The sequence below is a fragment of the Callospermophilus lateralis genome, chromosome 17 (genome assembly GCF_048772815.1).
Source record: "Callospermophilus lateralis isolate mCalLat2 chromosome 17, mCalLat2.hap1, whole genome shotgun sequence".
NCBI classification, from domain to species: Eukaryota; Metazoa; Chordata; class Mammalia; order Rodentia; family Sciuridae; genus Callospermophilus; species Callospermophilus lateralis.
The window spans coordinates 55708755-55732971 of NC_135321.1; the positions used below are offsets into that span (position 1 = coordinate 55708755).

The following is a 24217-nucleotide window of genomic DNA, read 5'->3' on the forward strand; positions in this document are numbered from 1 at the left end:
AAGGTTATTTTTAGTGGAAGAGGATGTCATGTTTGATTCCTTCTCAAGCCATGGATTTTCTAGCATAGTTTTCATATATTCTTTTTTTTAAATTTTTTTTATTTATTGGTTGTTCAAAACATTATAAAGCTCTTGACATATCATATTTCATACATTAGATTCAAGATGGTTATGAACTCCCAATTTTACCCCAAATACAGATTGCAGAATCACATAGGTTACACATCCACATTTTTACATAATGTCCTATTAGTGATTGTTGTATTCTGCTACCTTTCCTATCCTCTACTATCCCCCCTCCCCTCCCCTCCCCTCCCATCTTCTCTCCCTACCCCATCTACTATAATTCATTTCTCTCCTTGTTAATTTTCCCATTCCCCTCACAACCTCTTATATGTAATTTTGTATAACAATGAGGGTCTCCCTCCATTACCATGCAATTTCCTTTTCTTCTCCCTTTCCCTCCCACCTCATGTATCTGTTTAGTGTTAATCTTTTCTTCCTGCTCTTCCTCCCTGCTCTGTTCTTAGTTGTTCTCGTTATATCAAAGAAGACATTTGGTATTTGTTTTTTAGGGATTGACTAGCTTCACTAAGCATAATCTGCTCTAGTGCCATCCATTTCCCTGCAAATTCCATGATTTTGTCATTTTTTAGTGCTACGTAATACTCCATGGTGTATAAATGCCACATTTTTTTTATCCATTCATCTATTGAAGGGCAACTAGGTTGGTTCCACAGTCTAGCAATTGTGAATTGTGCTGCTATGAACATCGATGTAGCAGTATCCCTGTAGTACGCTCTTTTAAGGTCTTCAGGGAATAGTCTGAGAAGGGCAATAGCTGGGTCAAATGGTGGTTCCATTCCCAGCTTTCCCAGGAATCTCCATACTGCTTTCCAGATTGGCCGTACCAGTTTGCAGTCCCACCAGCAATGTACAAGTGTACCCTTTTCCCCACATCCTCGCCAGCACTTGTTGTTGTTTGACTTCATAATGGCTGCCAATCTTACTGGAGTGAGATGGTATCTTAGGGTGGTTTTGATTTGCATTTCTCTGACTGCCAGAGATGGTGAGCATTTTTTCATGAAGCATCCGGGAGCCAAGCAGCTCTTTTTCGATCTCTTTGTTGTTCTTTCTGCTTAGCAAAGTGGTCCACTACAGATTAACGGTGAAAGGAGCTCTAACAAGCTCCGCGAAATCTCGATTAAAGCCGCTGCTCTGAGCACCACGCTCAGCACTTCAGCAACCTCTGTACGCAGCGGCCATCTTCCGTTTTCGTATATTCTTTATCAAATCATCTTTTATTGTCTGCAAGGTCCTACAGGAAAGGGGAGGAAAGAGGTCTCTCTCCATTTGAACTGTACCATTTGTTCAGCCCCTGGCCCATCTCAGATGCTCTGTGAGCTGGAAAGCCAGGGCTTCATGGCATTGCAGGATCAAGCATGGTGCGGTTTCTGGGAGCATCACTTTCTGTGATGATAAATAATGTAAAACATTAGTTTTATTAAAAATTGATACATTATGGAATAAAGATGTAACTTTGACATCCTTTATTTAAAAAGATCAAACCACAAATTTCAAAGAAATTTCAAGCTTGGGGTGGGTCACTTAGCATACAGCTGAGCTTCCCACAGGCTTTTATTGTTTTCCCTCCCCCTCCTGGTATAAGCAAAGGTTAAAGTAGAAAGTCCTTGCCTCCCTTCAGCCAGATCAGTAAGGAACAATGAAGGTCCTCAGTGGTAGAATCCAGATCATTTTCAATCCCACATTGCACATTTCCTTTGGCAGGTTTCAGACACATCAGATAGGTATCTGGACCTAACTGTTCTGTCCCTGATTTTAATTCGTTAGTTCACATGGGCAGTCTAGATCCCAGTGCACATAATTTACAAAGCTTGTACTTTATACAGAAAGTAGTAAATACAAGTCCAGGCTTCTGAGCAAATCTCTTACTCTCTTGAAATCCTCCCTTCCAAATCTGTGATACAGGGAGAATACTGTTTTTTAACCTCATTATTTCTTAACCTATATACTGAACACCATAATGGGCATAAAGTTGATCACACAGCTGGCTCAGAGTAAAGGCCTAGGAAATGGCAGGTGCTGCTATTGTGGCTTTGTTGTTATTCTAATATAGTATTGCTTTATGGCCTTTGAAGCTTTCAATCGAATTAGGTAATTAATCCAGGCCACTGCCAGTCACAGAAGTTCAAAATTGAACTTCCCAGGAAATGAATGGATTTCTCAATGGTATATAGAGTGTTATTTACCTGAACACCATGAGAATGCTGTGGTTTCCAGGAGCGCTCAAGCATGAGAGGAACATTATTATTCTATCATATGTCAAGACCTGTAATGAGTCCCCCACGGATGATACTTTTCATTTGCTGGTCTTTGGGTTATAAACAGCATCAGCATGACCCAGGCTATTATTTTTCTGCTGGCAATGATGGTGATGATGATCATGATGAGAACAGGTACTTCATTTTCAAATACAGCTACTTTATTTGAAGCAGCAATGGTCCAGAGCAGTGTACAACCCATTCTGTGCTTCTCCACAGCCAGCATACTGAATAAAGCCTCAGGCCTCCTTTGCTTTCCTTGCCATTAGGGTCCCATTGTCCCTGGTGTCCTGGGTTTCCTTGTCCTTCAGTAGCATCAGTTCTCAAGAGAGCATGAGAGGGTGCACTTTTATAAAACAGCATTAAGATGGATCATAGGTGATCTCATTTAGCAATTTTTCAGTCACCAAATATGAAATTGGAAAAATATAGAGCAGTTTGTGAGGGAATGGCAAATGTTACTTAGAAGTAGAGTGCCACTACCCCTTTCCTTCAATATGTTGTTTTGATTTTTAGAACAGTAAATAACTATCTCTGAGAAACGATAATTGAAAATAAGCCTGGCACCTGCCTTGGAGTTAATAAATGACATCTGTGCAGCACATCTATCAGTATCTCTGATGAGTTTTCCCATTGAGTCTAGTAAATAAATATCCAAGCAAAACATTACTCAGCTAATGTAATCGATGTTCACTTACTATGTACAGTTTCCTTCTTGGGATTGCTGATGATACAATTATTAATTATGGTTTCTTATTAATTATATTTTATTCAAGTTGGAGCTCTTGGTCAAAACACAAATTGGTATATCAACTTTTATCTGTGACTTGGTGTAGGTGTTTTCATCACAGAGATGTAAATGTCTTCTTTTTGCGTGACTATTTATACATAGCTTCACAGTAAACATGATGAAAAATGAAGTTATTTTGTTGAATTATCAATATGGTGGATTGCCCTTATATGTCTGAATAATCTCTTTAGCAGTTTATGTCCATGGACAAATGCAATACATGCACACAGGGAAAGAATTCATCAGAGTGATTTACATGTGTCCATTAGCCAATGTAAGGGCCTACTAAAGGGAATTATTCATATTTCTGCCTTACTTCTTTCATGAATAATAAAGGAGTTAGAAAATGCTCCCTTGGCAGATCATAGGAATGAGAAAACCACTTAATGAAATAAAATTGTTCTTACTAGTGTGAATCTAATTAGCATTATCTTATTAGGTATTTCCAGCATTTTTTTCTTTCCAAAAGACCCCACATTATTCTAATTACTCTTTGGAAGAAATTTTAGCTAGTTTAAAGACATCAAAAACAAATTCCATATATGAGCATGAAAAGTGGTCTGTATACACTTAATCATTATAAGTTTTGAGCTCATAGTACTTTATTCTTGATAGATACTCAGTTTTTGTCTGTCTTAGCACCTTGATGGATATATATTTCACTGCTTGGAAGCTGGAAATATAACATTTTGCCACTGGCATTTATTTCCATGCTCTTTCTGTCTGTTAATCTCATTTTATCATTGATGGTGAGTAAATTTCCTGGTAAGGACATTCATCTTTCCTCAGTGTACTAAGAAGATCCCTTCTTCTCTGGCCACCCTGGGCATCCTCAGTGGAGTCCTTGGTTGGACATTGTCCTTCTCTCTTGGCATGTTGTACTGATGCCTGTTGAACATGATCCCATGCTACCTGCATATGCCCCCCCTCTCTTGTAGTTGTAGATGGACACAATACCTTTATTTTATTTATCCACCCATATGTGGTGCTGAGGATCGAACCCAGGGCCCCGCATGTGCTAGGTGAGCTGTCTACTGTTGAGTCCACAACCCTAGCTCATGCCTCTCTTCTTAATCACTACTGGGGATCTCTGAAGGAAGACAAGGGAATAGGACTGGTTATTGCCTTTACTATCCACTTTTACATATTCTTCCTTCCTGTTTTCTTTCATGCCTATTGCCCAATATCTGAAGACTTCAATACAAGTAGAAAAAAAATGATAGGTAGGCTGTGAAAAGAATGCAAGTGAGGGAGACAGGAAGATTAAGTGAGGTTTACTATGAGAAAGTTTTGATTCAGCAAACATGTCCTCGAATGTAAGATAAGGGATCAGGCAATATGAAGAGCACAGAGATGAATGTTACCAGTTTTGTCCTAAAGATTTTATGGTTTCATATATGATATAAAGAATTTACCAAAATAACTGAAGCAAAGCTTAAAAATAGTACATTCTATGCAGGAGAAGTGAAGCAGTGTGCAACAGAAGTTCCACAGGAGAATGGCTGTTCCTACACAGCCACTGGGGCAATATGGTCTTTGAAGAATGGGTAGGACTTGAACCAAGAAAAAATGAATAGGGGAATTTTCCTGAAGATGGAATAGCAGGAATGAATACCCTGAGAAGAGGAGATGTTAGGCATACAGAGAAAATTTTCTTTTTGTTGGTACATAAGGTGAAAGAAAGAAGAAAAAACAGAGGAGAGGCATAAAGTTAAGAGATTGGAGCCAGCTCAGGGGAGTTCTTGATTGCTTGTTTATTGTGTTGGTACCAGGAATTGAACTCAGGGGCACACAAACACTGAGCCACATCCCCAGCCCTATTTTGTATTTTATTTAGAGATAGGGTCTCACTGAGTTGCTTAGCACCTTGCCATTGCTGAGGCTGGCTTTGAACTCCCGATTCTCCTGTCTCAGCCTCCCAAGCTACTGGGATCACAGGTGTGTGCCACCATGCACAGATTGATTGCCTTTCCAAATAAGCATTACTCTTGTTTTTGGTTTTCATTTTTAAATGAAAGAGTGACTGGTTAGAGTTATTTAGGAAACCAAATAGAACTTGCAGTCTATAAAAGAGATTAGAAAAGACATCTGCTTGGGAGTAAAAAGCAAAAGTGCAGAAAAAAGATAAACCAGGGTGAGGGGAGTAGAAAAGAGGAAACAGTGAAGAAAGAAAAATATAGCATTCTTAGGCTTGTTAGAGATTGAACATGATATTGGAAAATGACCTAGTGCCAAGTGATTATTCTTCAACTCAAGGTTAGAATATATGTCCTTTATAATTTGTTTCAGTCTTATGTGTTGAGGGTCAAAATATCATTTATATACAATCAAAATCATTTACTTGCTCTGACTTTTATTAGGTGCTTACTAAATTCTAGGCAGAAAGAAGGAGAAGCCTGTCTCAGCCTTTCTCTGTAAGAACTGGAACTCCTGCTTTTACACCTTTGTGTTCAAAGTATTTTTCTGGACTAGGGGTGTGGCTCAGTGGTAGAGTGCTTGCCAAGGATACATAAGGCCCTGGTTTCCATCCCCAGCACCATAAAAAATAAAAAAGTATTTTTTATAGCCATACACAGACCACATGGGGGTTTCATTATTCTCTTTCTAAATGTCTTCTATGTAATTTATGACATTTGTTCAGCAAGGACTTGTCAAGTGATCAGTACATTAAAAACATCATATGGCTCTCTAGGAGTCAAAGATGGTAAGAAATGTCCTTACTCTTGGAAAGCTCCAATGGGAGACAGTGTCACTACACCTGTTCATTGTCTCCTTGGGTGGAAAAATGACCCTAATTCCTTTCTTCTTCTTCACAGTCCTTCCTTTCTACCCTGACAATCACTCCTATTTCTTTTCTTTGATTCCTTTTCAGGATCTATACTCTATCTCTATATTCTGTCTCTCTTCTCTGCAGCACCTTGACCTCTGGAAGAATTCCATGCCTTCCATTCCATACACACACAGTGGAATCAAATTAGATTGACTCTGTTACCAGATTGTTGTTTTCTGTCCTTTGCCAGCAAAATTCTCAAATATTCATTCTATTTTTGTTTCAGGATTTTTCTTTTCTTATTGCATTGTTCTGCATTTTTATTTTTCATTCTTGTGTGAGGCTCAACACTGTGGTATAATGAAACTAGAGTGGGCTTTGGTTTCATTGTCAGACCAGTGGGATGCAGAATGTAGCCCCATGACTTTGCTTCCCAACAATTTAGGATGAGCTCTGGACCCTGACAACTTCTGACTTTAGTTGCCTCATTTGTAAAGCAGTATTAATATACCTCATGGTGTGTTAAACAAAAGTTCCATAAGATTCCTAGCACATAATAGGTCTTCAAAAAGCCTAGCCTTCTTCCTTCCTAAGTAAGCAATTGGACAATTTATCAGCACAATTTAAATGCTCTTATCATTGAGAGTATCATGCAATCACTGCATACTGAGTCTGATCATAAGCTAGTCTTTGATTCCACCAGGTTTGCCTCTTAAATGTGAAGAGTCTTTTCAAATAGTGAAATGGTAGACATTACTTAGCTGGAAAAGCAAGATCTTATTGTATCAAGAGATCTTTTAAAAATAATAACAGAGTAAATTTTTCTCCTTTTTTTGCCAGACTGAAAAATTTTTATCACAGATATAGGAGCAATGCCTCTATGTTGGGGTTTCTCTTCATGTGTGCAGGGAATCACCTAAGATGAATTCCTCAATCCTAATCCAGATCTTTGATGTGGAATCTTTAGGGAACCTAGCCATGTGCGTGTTTCAAAACCTCTGCAAATGATTCTTAAACTCTCTTTAATCAGAGGCTCTATATCCCAGAATCAATTAAACAGGATGTCACAATTAATATAAGCTTTAATTATTAAAGCACTTCATTGAGAAAAAATTGTAAATCTACTAAATGAGAACCTGAGGATGTCAGGATCTCTACTGCCCCTTAAGCCCCCTCCCCCAGTCATCATTACATTTCAAGGATCATATGTGTGTAGCTCTTAGGCCACATGAACATCCTGTCCCATATCCACATGCAGCTTGCCAGACTCTTTGCACATTGTTGGAGCCTTAGAAATATTTACGCTTCTATCAAGCAAATGAAATTTATTATGTATTCTTACTTTTTAATAAAAGAATGGATGGCAAATTTGAGGGCATCGAAAAGGCTCTAAGGAGATTTTCAAGCAGTTAGTACTTCTTCCAGGAAGTTGTCTTATCCTTTCTCCTACACAATTACTTTTTAGAAGCTAAACATGAACTAGACTGTGACCTAAAACACAAAGCCTGGAAGAAAATTCGAGGGACAGTAGATGGTGATTTTAATGCTTCAAAGCTTAGTTTCAGACAAATTGTTGGAAACTTCCACTCTTAACTAACTCATTCTCAAAAATCATCAATTTCAGAAGTGCCACTCAGATCCCCTTTACTAATTATTCACTTTATATGAAAGGTGCATACAGTTGATAACTTAGCACTGACAAGTTATTTCCTCATTTTATTGCTTGACCATGATTTGAGAAATTCAAATAGAAAAATATTTCATCAGAATAGTAATAGCACTAATAATTCTCTTGGAACTTTTAATGTCCAGATAGCAGGTGATAAGCCTTTGATAGATCATTTTATTCATAGGGTGTCAGCCACATCAATAAATGAGAACAATGACTGTCATTAAATTAGAACACAAACAAAAAAGTAGATTAATTTTTAGAGAGAATATGTATGTATATCTCAAACAATTCAGTCTTTCAGTGTTATATGAGAAGCAATATTTCTGATAATTACTTATAAGCCATACATGGTTCTCTATGCCCTACAGTGGAAATGAGGGACAAAGGAAGAGTTATAAATTCAAAAATATAATCAGGTTACAGATAACATATAAAGTGTGAATGTAGATTATTTCAGGAGTAGTGATTGACTTAGCATTCCAAGGAAAAAAGAATGATGTGTAATTTAAATGAAAAATCTTGGAGATGGTTTGTGATTATGTGTAATGTTAATGTACAGCTGAAAGAAACCTAAATAACACTAAGGAATTTCATTTCTCTGAGTAACAAGATGTGAATGAACTATTTCATCATAATCTCTAAAATCAAAAGGCAGCTATTTTTAATATAAAGAACAGAAAGACCTCTGCAAAGGTAAAAGGGTAAAAAAATAAGAAAATGAATTAAAATACAACACCAGCCCCATAAATTCATAAAAATGCTGCTACAAAGTGGCTGAGGTTTGCTCATTTGAAATTTAAAGAGTACCTTTGGGGGCCAGTGCTGTTTGAAACACATTTGGAGACACAGTTTTTTCTGTATGTCCACAGCTTCCCTTTTTATTCTGCTTTCATCTCTTCCTGCATCCTCTCATCAGGTTTCTCAGTATCAAGGCTTTTTTTCAGTAGTTCCCTTTATTCCTGCCCCAACTCTTCTTTCTTTCTCCATCAAGCACCAGGAGTGGCATCCTGACACCTGGTTTGCCAGTTCTTGGGTTTGATTCAAACACTGAAGCCAAACACACTTCTTCCCAGGAGGAGGCCAGGTACCTGGTCCCACAACTGCACTACCTTTCCCCAGTCACACTGTGAGACCCAGGCACCATCTGTGAGTGTCACCACCTATATGAATCTGGTTATTTGCCCAGGGAGTTCCTTGTGTCCTTTTAGTCCCAAGAACCCTCTCACCTTAAAAGTTGGAGGCTCCGGGGCTGAGGCTGAGGCTTAGTGGTAAGGCACTTGTCTAGCACATGTGAGGCACTGGGTTTATCCTCAGCACCCCATAAATAAAAAAAATAAAGGTACTGTGTCAATCTACAACTAAAACAATATATTAAAAAACAAAAAAAAAAAAAACAAAAACAAAGTTAGAGCCTCCTGGCCTGATAGGGCAGTTCACTTTCCATTACTTCCCAAGTTCCCTTCTTACCCTTCCTCAAGGCCTAACCCCATTATTATTTGTGGTTCCTCATTTATTAAATATAATATAGGTTGTTCTATCCAGTAGGCAAAGCTCATAACACCATTAGGCACAAGTTCCAACTCCACTCTTCCACTACTCCCAGACCTGTACCCAAGCTCCAGAAGGCAAAGCCAGTATGTGACTATAAAAACTTCTCTGTCTGGTCTTATGGGACATCCTTTCCACAATTCATCGGAAATCCTTCAAGTCTGTTCCTTATTGCAACCTCTGACAAGAAGCCTTTCCAAATTCTCTCTCATGCTTCCCCAGTCTGGTTCTGTAGCTTGCCTCTGGCACTTGCATGGCTTCTTATATTATGTTTGGTACCAGCTCCCTGCATGATGAAGCCACAGTCTTCTTTCCGCCTAATTGCCCCACATAGCCTAGTTATGATACCTTGAGCCTGCAAGGAACTTAATAAGGATGTTCCTTTGAAGGCTGTTCTGCATAAGTCCAGTGCTGTGATCATTGTATGTAGGTGGTAATGGGTAACATCTGGATGTTCCAGGATGTGTCTCTACCATTGATATGGCCACTGGTCAAATCCCTCCCACCACTAGAATACAACTCCAAGTAGGTTTCACACTCTGCCTTATTTTCCCTCCTTGTCTTCCCCTTCACCCTGGTTATGAGGCATGAATACAGGTCAAAGAATTTCCTGAATGAGCCACAGCCCCTGTCCCCAAACCTCATATCTCCCTGTCACTGTCAACTTTGAGGACATTATGACAGACTTCACTGTGCCTTTTTCTCAAGAGCTAGTAGTTCAGCTCTCATTTTCTCCCATTTGTCTATTCCCATATCACCTGTAAACCTCTACTCCTTTCTCTTTCCTTCTCTCAAAACCTTTCTTCTATGTCCTCTTTACTCCAGGTCAGCCACCTGCAATTCCACACATCCCAACCTCCAGGCTTGCACATTCACCTCTGGCTGTTCCAGACCACTCTTCCAACATGTCTCCTCCCCCCTTGAATTTCCTCCACCTCTTCACCTCATCCTTTTGCTGCTTTTTACACTAGGACAATGAGGCCATCACAAGGGATCAACAGAATGTTCTGTCCCCAGACCACTGTGTCAACCTGCCTGCAAGCCTTTGTGCCTGTGAGTTGTCCTTGTTGCTGTTCATCTCCCTAAGTCATCTGCCACAACCCAGGCCATTTCCTCTCCTTGTATGCGTCCTGGAGCCCACCTTCCTGCCCCTTCTAGGACTTTGCCCCTATGCACATCTGCTTTTTTCTCCTGTATAGTCAAACTTTCCCTCTCTGATGGACCATTAGCATTGACACTCAAAGATGCTGTAACTCCCCCATCTTCATTAAAAAAAACAAACAAACAAAAAAAAAAACAACTCAATTGATTTCCCTGCATGCCTCCTGACTGCTCTACCAGGAGGGCTCCTCTTTGTCTATGTTCAGCTCCTCCTCCTCCTGTCCAATTTCCTTCCTCCCTCAGCTGGCTAGTCCCTCCTCATGAGTCACCTTCTCTTTTCTGTGTTCACTTCCCAAGTGTCCTCATGCAAGCTCATGGCTTTATATACCATCTTCTTTTATTATGAAAGTCCAAAATTTGTTCTAAACTGAGATCTCTCTCCTGTATATCCAACTGCCTGTTTAATATCTCCTTTGGATGTCAGTACCTCAAACCTGAGTGGACTAAAAACTAAATTCATGGTTTCCCCACCCAATCTCCAAACTTGTTCCTCCAACACTCACTACTCTCTTCAGTAAATGGCACCTTTATCTCTCATGCAACTCCTACCAAGTGCAAGTGGATGTTACTCTAAAGCACTGTACATCTAATTCACTGACCAGTAGCCCGGCCATCAAAATATATGTCAAGTTGGACCTCATATCCCCAACTCTACTTCTACCATTATGTTCTAGCCATCCTATATTTGTGCTTGAGTTACTGTGATAGCCTTAAAATTAATGTCCATATTATCATCATGGACCCCCTACAGTCTGCTATGCCACCTGCTGCCAGGATGAACCTCTTAAATATAAGCCAAATCACCTCTCTCCTGTACTGAGAATCCTCCTGTAGTTCCCATCTGAAACAGAGAAAAAGCAGAATTCTTGCTGCAACATCATGTCCCCACTTTCCCAGATCTCTCCACTCCAGTCCCTCTTAGTGTTTCAACCTCATCTTGCACTTCAGAACTATTCCTTACCATTGCCTTGGAGACTTCACCTCATGTCACCCTTTTTCTCTTTCCGGTCTTAGCCCAGTGCCATTTTCTCAGTGATTACTTCTGATTCCCATCTTACTAACCAACCCGTTCCATTCTGCTGAATGCCTCTCCGCACTCAAGGAGAGTGCAGAGCATCTATTCACATACAGTCTACCCTATTTGTTTACATTTATGTCTTTCTCCATAAGAATATAAGTTCCAGGAGGACAGAGGGCTTTTCCTTGTCCATTTGCTCATTGCCATATATACCCAATATAGTGCATGACACATTATTAGGTCCTCAGGAAATGCTTGTTGAATAAATGAACATCATTGCTAATGTTTTCTTCCACATTCAGGGTCAGCCTGGCATTAATCAGTGTTTTGCAAGGGCTCCCATTGGTGTGCTGATGCCAGGCTGTCCTCTAAACCTTTTCTGACCTGGCCTCTGAGAATGTGCCTGCTCTTTCCAGGTAAGGCCACTCAGAGTACAGTCAGTAGTTCCAGGCATCAGTTATGGCCTTTGTGGCCTTCTGGGTTTGTCCCCTTCAGACTTTTGGGAGAATTTGTGCAGCCAGTTCAGTAGTCAACATCAGATCTAGACTTCAAGCCAGTGGCTGAATACATCTTGTTCTAGGCCCAGCTTGCTGCTGTTATTTAATTTAACATTCAGAACTCGGCCAAAACTGACTTGTCTCCAGCCAAGTTGAAAACCAACCAAATACCACATTGGATAATCATTCCCTTTCTTCGGAACTTTTCTTATTCATACTAGATGTCATAATTGAAACTTTAAATAACGGAGTTGGACTGGAATATCACCCTTTTTTATTTGCTTGGTCATTAAAACAGAGTTCCCAGAATTGGCACTATGAGTCAAGATTGGGCATCTGCAAGGAGTGTGTGCTATATTTCAGTAGCCTCATCTCTAGTCTCCGTAATATTTTTGCATATTCATTATCTTTGTTAATATGGTCAAGCTTATTAGCTGATGCCCACTCTCAAAAATATACAGTATTCTCTAAACAAAATGAACACAAGATAAAAAAAATGCCTTTCTACAAAAAATTAGAATTTATACAGAAAAAAGTATAAAAGTTTATACTCCATTGGAAAACTGACAAGAAAATAACAAGGCAGAGGGGAAAATATTACAAAAACAACTCTTTACCAAGCAGTTTGTAAATTGTGCTGTTAAATTCATAGATGCCGGTGAGGAAAGACAAAACTAATGTTTTGGTTTTTTTTAAAAAGCAACTATCAATTGCAATCATAATCTGTCACAGATTGTCCAAAGGTGATTGATAGCTCCTAACCACGGGCACATGTTTCCAAAGAAATGAAAGCAGGGAAAAGAGCATCCTAAGAGATGTGGTTCTAGACATGTCCATTTTAGGAAGGGCAAGAGGGACAGAGCACACATGAGAAAGGCAGACGTCGCCTGCACCCACAGAGCGCCCAGAGCCAAGGACATGCTCATCAGATTGTCTGAGGCATGTGTCTTATTTCATCTCCACTTTGTGGTCGTGTCACTGCTTTATCAGAGAAACCTAAACCCAAATAAACACCTGAACCCATCAGAAGGTTGATCATGGGCCACTGTTCCCGTTTTTTTGAGTCACTGTGCCATTTTGCAAATGACTGCTATCATAATCATGTTGCAACTGTGTCACACAGAAAGAGAACATTTCATTTTCTTGACCTGCAAAGGGAAATCAGTTAAAAGTAAGTCCTAAAGAATGATAATATGGAGCTTACAATGGCTGCATAATGATATACTTGCCTGTGTTCCAACAGGGAACAAAAAGCTAAGGGTGACTACCTGTCTTTGTCCCAAAGCAGAAGAGTCATGAACAGTTCTTAATGAGCCCAGGTAAAATGCTGAATAAAGATAGCCAGTTATTCACTCAACAGAAGCAAATATGACTATTAACGAGACTTACTCATCTGTTACTGAGTATTTATGATATACAGGTTGTATCTTACTACATTTTATGTTTAAATTTTTTTAACTAAAGTTTTTCTAAACATTTTTCTCCCAACTCTTGCATTTACTAACATGATTTAGTTACCAAAAATGAAATAAAAAAATCTTGAATCATTTATGTGTTTAGAAAATATATTTGGAGAACTGGTAAATGCTAACTTAATGAGATAAATGGAATGGCTTACAATATGTGAGCATTTGGAAGAGTAAAATCCACATTTTATATATATATGACATAAAATCAAATTTGCAAAACATTGGAATTTTTCAGTTTCTGAATTTGAAGTACTGTTTCTTTTTGCATGATTTTTTTAATTTTAATTTTTATTTTTATAGCATACCCATTTCACTTTTAGGTTTTTCTTAACAATTTATTTAACATAAGAGTTTCTTCCAAGATGACCATCTGGTTGTATATTCTAGTGGTTTGTTGGATATTTCAGGTGTATAATGTCCATTAAAATAATTAACATTAATATTTTCAACATCTAACTAGACAACTAGTATAAGGGACATTCATTCAAACAAAATAGCAGAACATCTCTTGACCTCGTCATAAATAAAAGTGGCCTGTAAAGCTTTATCTAGAAGGGTTTTTGCTTAAGGTATGCTCTCCTTATGACTATTCCTTCTTTTAAGTGTGCCTCTGTGGTAGAATCTCAGATAAACATGGCCTTGGATCTTTTACTTCAAATCTCTCACCTGATCTTGACCAGCTTTGCAGGTCAGGTCACAGCCGTGTTCATGATACAAGGTTTCTTGGAAAAAATCTTGATATGAAGAAGAAATGAGATTTGCATGTTCCCACACCCCCTATTTCTCAGCCATGACTTACATTAGAATTTGTCTAGTTTTCTGTGCACAAAGGCACAGATGTGGTGAGAGTTCAGTTGTCAGGAATTGAGGATTACTAAGTAGAAACACCAACAAAAGGAGAGGAAAAGCTAATTCAATTTTAATTACATTTTTACTAACAAAAGCACAAAGAAAAGTCTAAGGTGAGAAGTTTGGGCATGAAATAACCTTTGTCTACCAAGTATGGGTTGCATGGTAGCTCAAACACCAAGCACCATCCCACCCTGGTATGCCATGGAGAAGCTCTGAAAAAAATAATTTCTGTTTAGTGAATTGAACATTGCATTCCTAATATTTTTTATCGTGAATTCATTTAGCAGAGGAAATGGATGTTTCATCAAACATGGATTTGACATTCCATCACATTATATCGTAAACAGGACAAACGGTGTGTTGGAAATGCGAAGCCAGGAGAGCTGAGATGTGGCCGCCTCTTTAAGTCCCTGGTTATCTCATTTAAACAGATATTAAATGTGGGTGCCAGTGGTGTGATCACCAGCTGCTTCCCACTTTGTGAATAAATTGCTTAGAAGGAGTCTTTTGCCTACCAGATGTGACCTAGATTTTGATTTCCAAAGGCAAGGAGAAAAAACTCTATTGTGTTAAAAAACAATTGCTGGTAAAAATGCATGGTAAATGAGCTTATCTTACTTTTCCAGGTGTTTGGACTAATATGTTATGGAATTATTGCTTCATTTATGAAAAATAATTGAGGAAAATGTTCCAGCAAATCAAATTTGGATAAAGGCTTAGGGATAGCTATTGTGTTGTTAGCAAGTTTTAAAATGGTAGAAAGAGCAGGAGCCAAGAGATATAATAAAAATATTTTAAAACTGTATTTGAGAGGAGTCTCTTATAAAGGGGTCAGACGTGGGTGTGCTGTGGTTTAGTAAAATATTGAAGAACAACGTGAACAATTATAGTCCTTTCAGTGCATATGAAAGCTGTTTTAAAAAAAATCAAAGCTCCTCTGTCTGCTGGCTCTGATAAGTCTTATTACTCTGTTAAATACAGAAAAAAAATTTAAATGTAACATCTTTATTCTCTTACCCACTCTCTCTCTCCTGTTTCATTTCTTTTCATCTTCAGGAGCTGCCACTCCAAAACCAGTCCCAGAACCTGAGAAACAAACAGACCACACGGTTAAAATTGCTGGAGTCATTGCCGGCATCTTGCTGTTCGTTATTATATTTCTTGGAGTTGTGTTGGTAATGAAGAAAAGGTGAGTCCCCAGCTGTTGCCAAAAATTTAGTTATCTCCCATTGTTTGCCAGGTTGCTTCATGTGTAAAAATATTTAGTTACTGTGTTGGCACTGATGACCAAGACACATCTGTGACTCTGTGATTGCTAACATTTTTCATCATGTAGCATTCAAGGTTATGGGACAGAAATTTGGAGTAAATGGCTGTGTTTTGTATGAATATACAAAACATATTATGCCAGAATAGTACAAGAATTTTGTGCCTTATAACGCATAAAGCTCTGAAAATCTTAGAAGCTGGTTCCTTGCAAGGGAATTTATAGTAATTATTGCTAACATGCTAGTATATTTGGGATTCTCAAGGATATGAGAAAGCACTTTTCCTTTTTTTTTTTTTTTTTAATAAGGAAGATGAGCCCATGTTATGTGCAGGTACGGTGCTAGGGTGTTTGCTTAATCAGCACTACCCCTTGAGAAAGTGAATCTCAAAGAACAGCCCCACAGAAAAATAGCAGAGCATCAACACGTATAAGGACAAGTTATATTGTGAGTTAAATGTTATAATATGGCCCTGTCTAGCTAAAGGGTCATCTGTGGGAAGAGATAAATAAAATATACCTGGCTATAGTAAGCAATTCTTATCTTTCATACTTGAAAAATTTTGCTCTGTAAGTACAAGTAAAACCATACTTAGCAGTGAAATCTTCAATCTATATATAAATGGCCAACTTAAAAATATAGATGTGGGCTGGGGATGTGGCTCAAGCAGTAACACACTCACCTGGCATGCGCGGGGTACTGGGTTCGATCCTCAGCACCACATAAAAATGTTGTGTCCACTGAAAACTAAAAAGTAAATATTAAAAAATTCTCTCTCTCTCTCTTTAAAAAAAGTATAGATGGTACAAAACTCCAAAATGGAAGAAATGCATGGGTCTTGTTACTTTGTGGTTTAAAAACAATTATTTTCATGGAGTGGGAGTGAGGTCATAGATGGCAGGCAGCAACCGAGGGGAGGTTTCCAAGTAAGGTCTTGAAAGTTGTGCCTTGTCATGAAAGGTGGCTGGACTGGGTCCTGAAGTCTGCTGATGGCTTTAGCAGGTAGGAACATGATCCAGATTTTATCATAGGAAGTTGAGCTGACTGAGGAAGGGAAGTCCTCTAGTCAGGAAGACCAGTAGAGTGAAGAGAGGGGGAAATCTGAGAAATAACTGAGGGGAAAATTTTAGTAGCCATTTGGAGGAAGAACAAACAATACAGAGAGAACCTGGCTCCTGGTTAGGACAAATTAGTGGAGATAGCACCATTTACCAAAATGTGGAGTGGAGGAGAAATTGGAACATATGTGAGGAATAAAGATGGAGAATTCAGCTGTGCACATGCTAGGCTTAGGGTTCCATTAAGGGGAGATGTCCCATGTAGGTGGGGATGTTCTTGTGGAGGAATCTTAATTTCCATAGCCTAAAAGCCTTCAACATTTCTGGAGCTGAAGCCGTGGGATTGAACAAGTCCTCTGAAAGTTATTGTAGAGGGAGAAGAAACATCATCAAAAACGAAGATAAAACCTGGGTTGGTAGCAATATAGAAGGGATGAATCTATATACAAATATTGCACATATGCTGCTTTTCTTCTTCCTCCATTGTGTGTTTTCTTCCAGTTCAGCTCCAGAATGAAGTGTGGCCCATTCATAGCCATGTACACCACAGGTTTGGGGTCCTCATGATTCCATGTTCTTTATCCCTTGTCATATGCTGTTTATCCTTTTTTTCCTTTTCTTCACCCTTCATTTAATTGCTCCTATAACTTTGAATGCTTTTTCCTCCATTCTAGTTCTCTGTACCTCTCTTAACTTTTCTTACGCTCCTGTGTTTCTCTTTTTTCCTCCATATTTCTTACATTTTGTTTTTTTTCTCTCTCTCCTCTTCCTTACCTCTCACCTCTCATAATTGTTTTCCCCTAGATGTTATTCATCTTGATGTTTATCTGAATACCTGATTTTTGGCACCAATGATATCTCCCCCCCCCCCCCGCCCCCGCTCTCTCTCTCTCTCTCTCTCTCTCTCTCTCAGTACTAGTGGTAATAGTATAATTCAATTAAAACATAAACCTAAGCAAAAATAAACTCTCCTGTGCTTGGATATTCAAACTGAAGATTTCAGAGTGATTTATTGTAAATTCTGGGAATGTATTGGATCTTTGTGTCATATAGCAAGCCCTCTGTCAGGAATCATTTGAAACTAGTAATCCAGTTGCCCTTGTGACTTTAGCTAAATGTTAACTAATCCTCTAAGGGTCTATTTCTGATGGATTAATTCATCTCTCTACCTAGGTCTCTCAGGTAGTCACAGAGGTGATGTTATAAATTATGCATTTGAAGAGATTGCCTACGGTAACATATGGCCTTGATACAACTTTAGGCTAAATACCCCTAAGTCCTGTCAGATTTTACATGATTATTTACTGCACAATATTCTTAAAAGGGCTGTCTTCACAGCATGCATCACTTCTGTCTTTGCTTCTTTTGAAATATAGACTATGTTTTTCATAAGGCAAATTAGCCAATGTCTTATTCTTAGAATAGGTAACACTTATGAAACTTAGGCCAGAGTAATAATGTGGTACAAACTATCATATTTAACACAAATTCTTAAAAACTTCTAATAGTTCAGGGCTTCTCACCCAAATTCAAGTCTAAATTCTAAAAGTAGTGCTTTTAAACAGAATAGTTAAAACATGCTATTAATCATAGATAAGTTGCTGGAGTGTTATTGATGTGTAACAAGCATGTTTCATAATTTAAGCCTATCCAGTAGGTCTGCCAAATGTTCTCTTTGTTCAGTCACTTCAGGCCCAGAAATGTTCGCTGGTGAGTAGTTGATCTTTCAGCCACGTCTCTCCCTGTCCCATAGGAGGCCCTCAATTAAAAAGGAGAAGCAGTGGGGAAGTGAAAAAGGGAATGAGAGAGAAAAAGGCAAGCACAGCCTCAGGTGTGGATTTCTAGACATAATTAGTCATTTTTGCTGGTAGAACCTAATTCTACCAAACTTTGAGCTCATTCCTGTGTGGGCTAGTTAGCCTGCTTTTTCTTTACACCCAGCATTCTGAGTCAGCCAACTCAAATATATGCATTGGTCTTAAAGACCACCTATGCCCAAGAGAGAGAGTGGCCTTCTTTAAAAATAGTTGGAGAAGGTAGAAAAGTAAAATCTGTTCAACTCATACTAACTCGTGAAATTCTTTTGCATATACTTAATAATGACTAAAAACTGACATGACATTCAGTCTTAATGTCCTATAAACCTCTCATAAATCAATGAGTTTTTTTGTTTGTGAGTCCTAAGTCATTTGGCCCTTGTCTGGACTAATAGAATATGAAAATCTCTTTTCTTTAAAAACCTGTACATTTATTTTACTTTGTTCTATAGGCAAAGCAATCTCTTTTTATTTTTTCCTATCTAAAAGTATGTGTTCTTTTGAGGATGCAACATTTTTGATATAGCAACGGTTAAGGTAGGATGGGAAATAAAGATCTATAAAATTAAAGTTTCATACACAGCCACGAGACAATATACTCTCAAAGTATATTAACATGAGTAGTAGATATTTCTCTCTATATTTCACCATGGATAATTAAATTTATTTATGTAAATGAAAATACCTGCATTTTCAACATTTTTCAAAGGAACAATTTATCTCAATTTCATGTTAGACAGAATTTACTATATAAGCACCATCAAATTTACCATGATTAATTATATTTGCTATTGTTTCTAAAATTGCTGTAGATCTTTCATAAGTTTGAGAACATTTGTATTAATTACAATAATATTCATGTCTTAGCCACTGAGATACATTGAAATTGCAGAAGTTGTGACTATTGGGAAATAATTAAAGAGAAATAAATTACTGGGCAAAATATCAAATGGTAGCTGTTCTATTACATAAACACTGGTTACAGGTAAATATAACTGTTTTAATCTTGAAACACTATGTCCCTTCTCCTTTCCATAACTCATTTTAACTGACTGATATACATTTTACAAATGAAACATAAATTGTTAAATATTTAGTGCCCATTCTATTATATTTAAACAATACTGGTATTACCAAGATGAAAATTGCAATAAAAATGAGAAATATTTCTGAAGTTATCATGAAACAAAAAAGATAAGAGAGAAAATTTGATGAAAGGTCTATTTTCAAAGAGATGCCTGAGGTGTGTTGCTGGAGGCAAATTGACATTAGCTCTAGTTCCCCTCCTCTGCCTGTTTACATAGGATATAGATTTCCCCCACTATTGCTAAATGTGACTCGTATGCAGAAAACATCTTAAGTTCTGAATGCTTAATTCAAACTCCTATTTCAAAATCACAGTTCTTGAAACTACAAGAAGGAAATCATGAAGATATTTCTTCCTGAGTATCTTTTTTAAAATATGAATTTAGATGGAGTCATATATAAGAATCAGATCCTGAGACCTCTCTACCCTTGCACATGCTGTGGCATGCTTGAAATAGTACACATGTGCATACAGATGTATAATGGGCATGTCATTTCCACCTCTCAATTACCTTCTGTCCTTCATGTTTCTACATGAAAACTGAACAGGCTGGTAGTTAAGGGTTAGTTGAACAAATAGACTTGTATAAAGGCCTCTCCTAACCTAGACTTTATGTGATTATTCTAGCTCTGGTACTAATCCCCATTTCTGAACTCAACCTAATAGTTTATTTAACTATGGCTTATTGGGAATTCTTTTGGAATTCCTTATAAAAAATGATTTTACTTTAAAAGAAGGGTAAGGAATGTAAGTACCAACCTTCCACCTGATGGAGGAAACTGTCAGAGAATGTTAAGGAGCATGCTTTTAGAATCTCGCCTTCCAGCTTTCAAATTCAAAGAAGTATGAATTTAAATAAGGTTTCACCTCTATGCACTAATTTGTGTCTATGAAATATGATGATGTGGTTGAAGTGTATTTCATGGAGAGGCAGTGAGGATTAAAGTAGTTTATGTATATACATAGTTCGTGCTTGATAAATATAATAGCTTAAGAATTCAGAAGTTCAGGAACTGGTCCCAGGGCATGTATGTAGTAGGTGGCAGAGGCTGGATTAAACACAAATGTGTCTGAGTCCTTACCATCCTGCTGCAGTGACTCTTGGGAGTAAAATTTACAGGTGCCCCTTGCTCTGTAAAATGAAGGATCTTTCTGTACTCGTTGGCTAAAAGCATGGTACCATCATCAGCTTGTCACAGTTTACCATTATTTTAAGACTACAGATATTCGAAATGCTGCCAGCATGCCATAGTCTTTTTGAATCATCAATGGAGAATATTTTCAGATATCTTTTATTTATAAAATCCATTTTCTACTTCCTCTTTTACAGAGATGTTTTTGAAATCCTTTTGAATATGTGTAATTTTTGTCAATTCATTAGTTTCTTCTGATGGCACAATAGTGAAGATGCTTTCCTATGGCTCAGTGAATGAAAGAAATTTGTTAAGTTTTATAGTAAGTCCTGAGGCAAAGGCATGTTAGCCACACCCCTTCCTCCTCAGAGGCTCAGGAAGTCTGGGAGTTGTGGAGGTGGAAGCCAGGGCCCTGGAGACTGCTGCCTGGGCTTGTGTCTGAGGCTCCCTGCCTGTGTGAACCACCTAGTTTTGTGTTCCTCAGTTTCCTCCAGCTATACCAAGGACATAATAATAGAACCTATCTCAGAAAGTGTAGGAGAAAAAAACAAGTTAAAACTTTCAAATGCTGGCTCCTGTAAATATCAACTATATTAACAATGAACATAATCTGCTATAGAGGAGCTCTCAGTGCCTCTCTTGCGTCAATGTCCCTTGTGTGTATGCCTCCAAGTCTTAGTTTACAGACATAGGATAAGAGCAGGGACAGGAACTGTCTATGCTTTAAAGGGAAACCTCCCCTACTTTGCCTGTGGGGAGCATCTCTCCTTTGCATCCAAGGACACATACTGGATGGATCTTTAATTATGGAGATAGCTAGTGACACAGCCACCTGGAATGAGACAGCTCACTGGCCTCTTTCCTAAAGGCCAGGCCTTGGTGAAAGTGCTGTGGCTGAAAGCATCAAGCAAAACCCTTCTTTTTCTAACTCACTAGGGTTCTTTATGTAGAGGCCATTGCTGAGTCAAGGAACAGGTTAGATTACGGGGGAAAGATCAATGTTCTCTGCAGAGAAGAAAACCACAAGTGGTTGGAAAAGCCCTCAGAAATCCAGAAGCTTCTGAGTAGATATGGCCTTGGAATTAACCACAAATATGTGGAGGTTCAAAAACTGCCAAACTAAACCTGGCAAAGTAACAACTGATTCACTTCCTGGGGTAAGGACACAAGGCAGCTTTGCCCTGCTCAGTGTGCTAAAAACCTCTTCGTGCACCTGCATGGACCCTGAGCCTGTCTTCAGTTCTGTTCCTGCAGCTATCACTATTCTAGAAGGTCAGGCAGGCTCCTGAAACACCTGGATTATGGGCTCTTATGCAGCCTTGTGACCTGGATCTGTACCTGGCTTGTACTACACTCATCAGGGAAAATTCTCAGAGCCATCTTAGGGAACAGTTGTCCAACCGATTCTTAATTTTAATGCTTGGACACTTCTGAGCACAACTTACCCTTTAGCATAGCTTGTGAAAACTGTATCTTTTTGTAAATCTTACCTCTGAAGCTCCAGCCCTAGATTTCATCTAAGGATATAAAGAGACGGTTGTATATTAACTACTAAAACTGACCATTTGTCACATGGCTATTCCCAGATTGTATCAACATTGACTGACCCATCCTAACCCATGGTCTTGCATTCTCTAGAGAGGGTATCTGTCTATATTCATGCTGACAGGAGTTTACTCTAAGGTTTGTAGAGTGGGAAATATCATGAACATGAAAACTGGATGTATCCAGTTTGGAACTATTGTTCAAATCAGTATTTTGGTGAGTCCAGGGATTCAAACTTCGTAATATCACTTCTTCAATTTTTTCCGATTTCGTTTTGTATTAATCATGAAAACAGCCATGAAAATATGTAGTAAAAGTAACTATATACCTTAAGAAAAAAATAAGCTGGTTTCTAATCTGAGTTCTTTGGGCTAGATACATGATCCCTCCTCTAGCAGAAATCTAAATTTCTTATTAACAGGGAAAGGAGTTATAAATGGGATCACTCATTTAGACTCATTTATAGAAAATTGAATAAAACTAAAATTTATAAAGAATAAAGAAGAACTGTTGTGTTAGAAGGAGAAGGGTTTTCTGATTTGTGTTTTTTTGGACAATGTTAGTGTTGCAAGTTGTAAAACTATGTTAAATAACATATTTACTTAAATAAGACAGGCATGTTTTTACCCAGAATCTTCACAGACTTTTTAAAGTGAATGATGCTTCACTAGATCCACTAAAAGAAGTTTTTGGCTTTGTTATTTTCATATATCCTGTTTCCTTATTGGCACTGCCATATGGAAATAAAGCAAAGCTATTTTTATGGGGTTTATTGCACCAAGTAAAAATGGAATCATTTATTGAGTTCTAACATACTTCCACTTCTTTGTAAAAATAAAACAAGGAAGAAAATTGGCAAAAATTTTGATGTTATTCATCTAAGAATGGTCCATTTTATCTCTCCTAAGTACTCACCAGCATGGACACAAATTTCCAACATTAACTGAGTTCCTGTGATGATGTATGCAGCCTCTACCTAAGAGCCCCAATTCCAGTTTGGACACCTGAAATTTGGTGCTCCTCTAATTTCAGTGGCAACAGTCTAGCCTCCTGACATTCACACTCTGGGCAATTTAGGTTCCATCTTTCCTATTAGATTATAGCGTGACATATGGGATGATCCTTCTTAGTCGTCTTCAACACCCTATTCTGACATCTAGTGCAGTGCTTTGCCCATTCTAGAAATGTAACATACCTCATCAATAACGAAGAGAAACACTTGTCTACACAAGTCATAGGGGTGTGTATCTCAGTGGTAGAGCACTTGCCTAGCAAGCAGGAGGCCCTCCTAAATAAATAAATAAAGCCTTAAATGTAACACTAGACTTTGAATTGCTTTGACCTTAAAAAAAATCTGGTATATAAGTTTTATTATATATATACATACATATATAGATATATATATATATTTATATATGTATATATATATATATGTATATATACATACATATATATATGTTGTTCAAAACATTACAAAGCTCTTGACATATCATATTTCATACATTAGATTCAAGTGGGTTATGAACTCCCATTTTTACCCCAAATACAGATTGCAGAATCACATCGGTTACACATCCAAAATTTTACATAATATTTCTGTAGTATAAATATTACAGTGAACAGATTCTCTACTTGGAATATATAATTTTTTAAAAATGCAAATAGTAATTCTTTGAAATTTTAATTTAATATTTTAAAATAGCTGAAAGAATAGGTATATAAATTAATTAAAAGAAAAAAGGACTCATACTCTAATTATATTTAAATTACCATTTATTTTATTTATTCATTTTTTAATATTTTTGAATTGACAGTAATTACATATATTTATGGGATGCAGGCTGTCATTTCAACATGGATACAATATGTAGGGATCAGATAATGGTAACTAACATATGTCACCATCACCAAAGACATACTATGATTTTTTTTGAAACATACAAATCCTCTTTATGTTAAATTAATTAGTCAATCATAGCTTCCTATAGAATATTAGAAGTTATTCTTTCTATTCTTTTGCACCCCTGTACCCATTAACCATTCCATCTCCATTCCTCCCTTCCCTGAGTATAACAACCCAAAGTCGCTATTTTGAAACTTTGTATGATAAATAATATACTATTTCTGAAACTATAAATAATATACTCCATTGCATTTTTCACAAGCAACATGAATTTAGATTAAAAAGTG

General features: G+C 37.8%; 1 protein-coding gene across 5 annotated transcripts in view; it reads left to right on the forward strand.

Moving 5' to 3' along the window:
* The window catches only part of Ptprm (protein tyrosine phosphatase receptor type M), an 825932-nt gene that overhangs the window by 547027 nt on the left and 254688 nt on the right, over nt 1-24217 (forward strand). For all 5 annotated transcript variants that reach the window (XM_076837052.2, XM_076837055.2, XM_076837053.2 and 2 more), the window contains exon 14: nt 15176-15308. In XM_076837052.2, coding sequence (XP_076693167.1) covers nt 15176-15308 — 133 coding nt within the window. The remainder of the gene's footprint in view (nt 1-15175; nt 15309-24217) is intronic.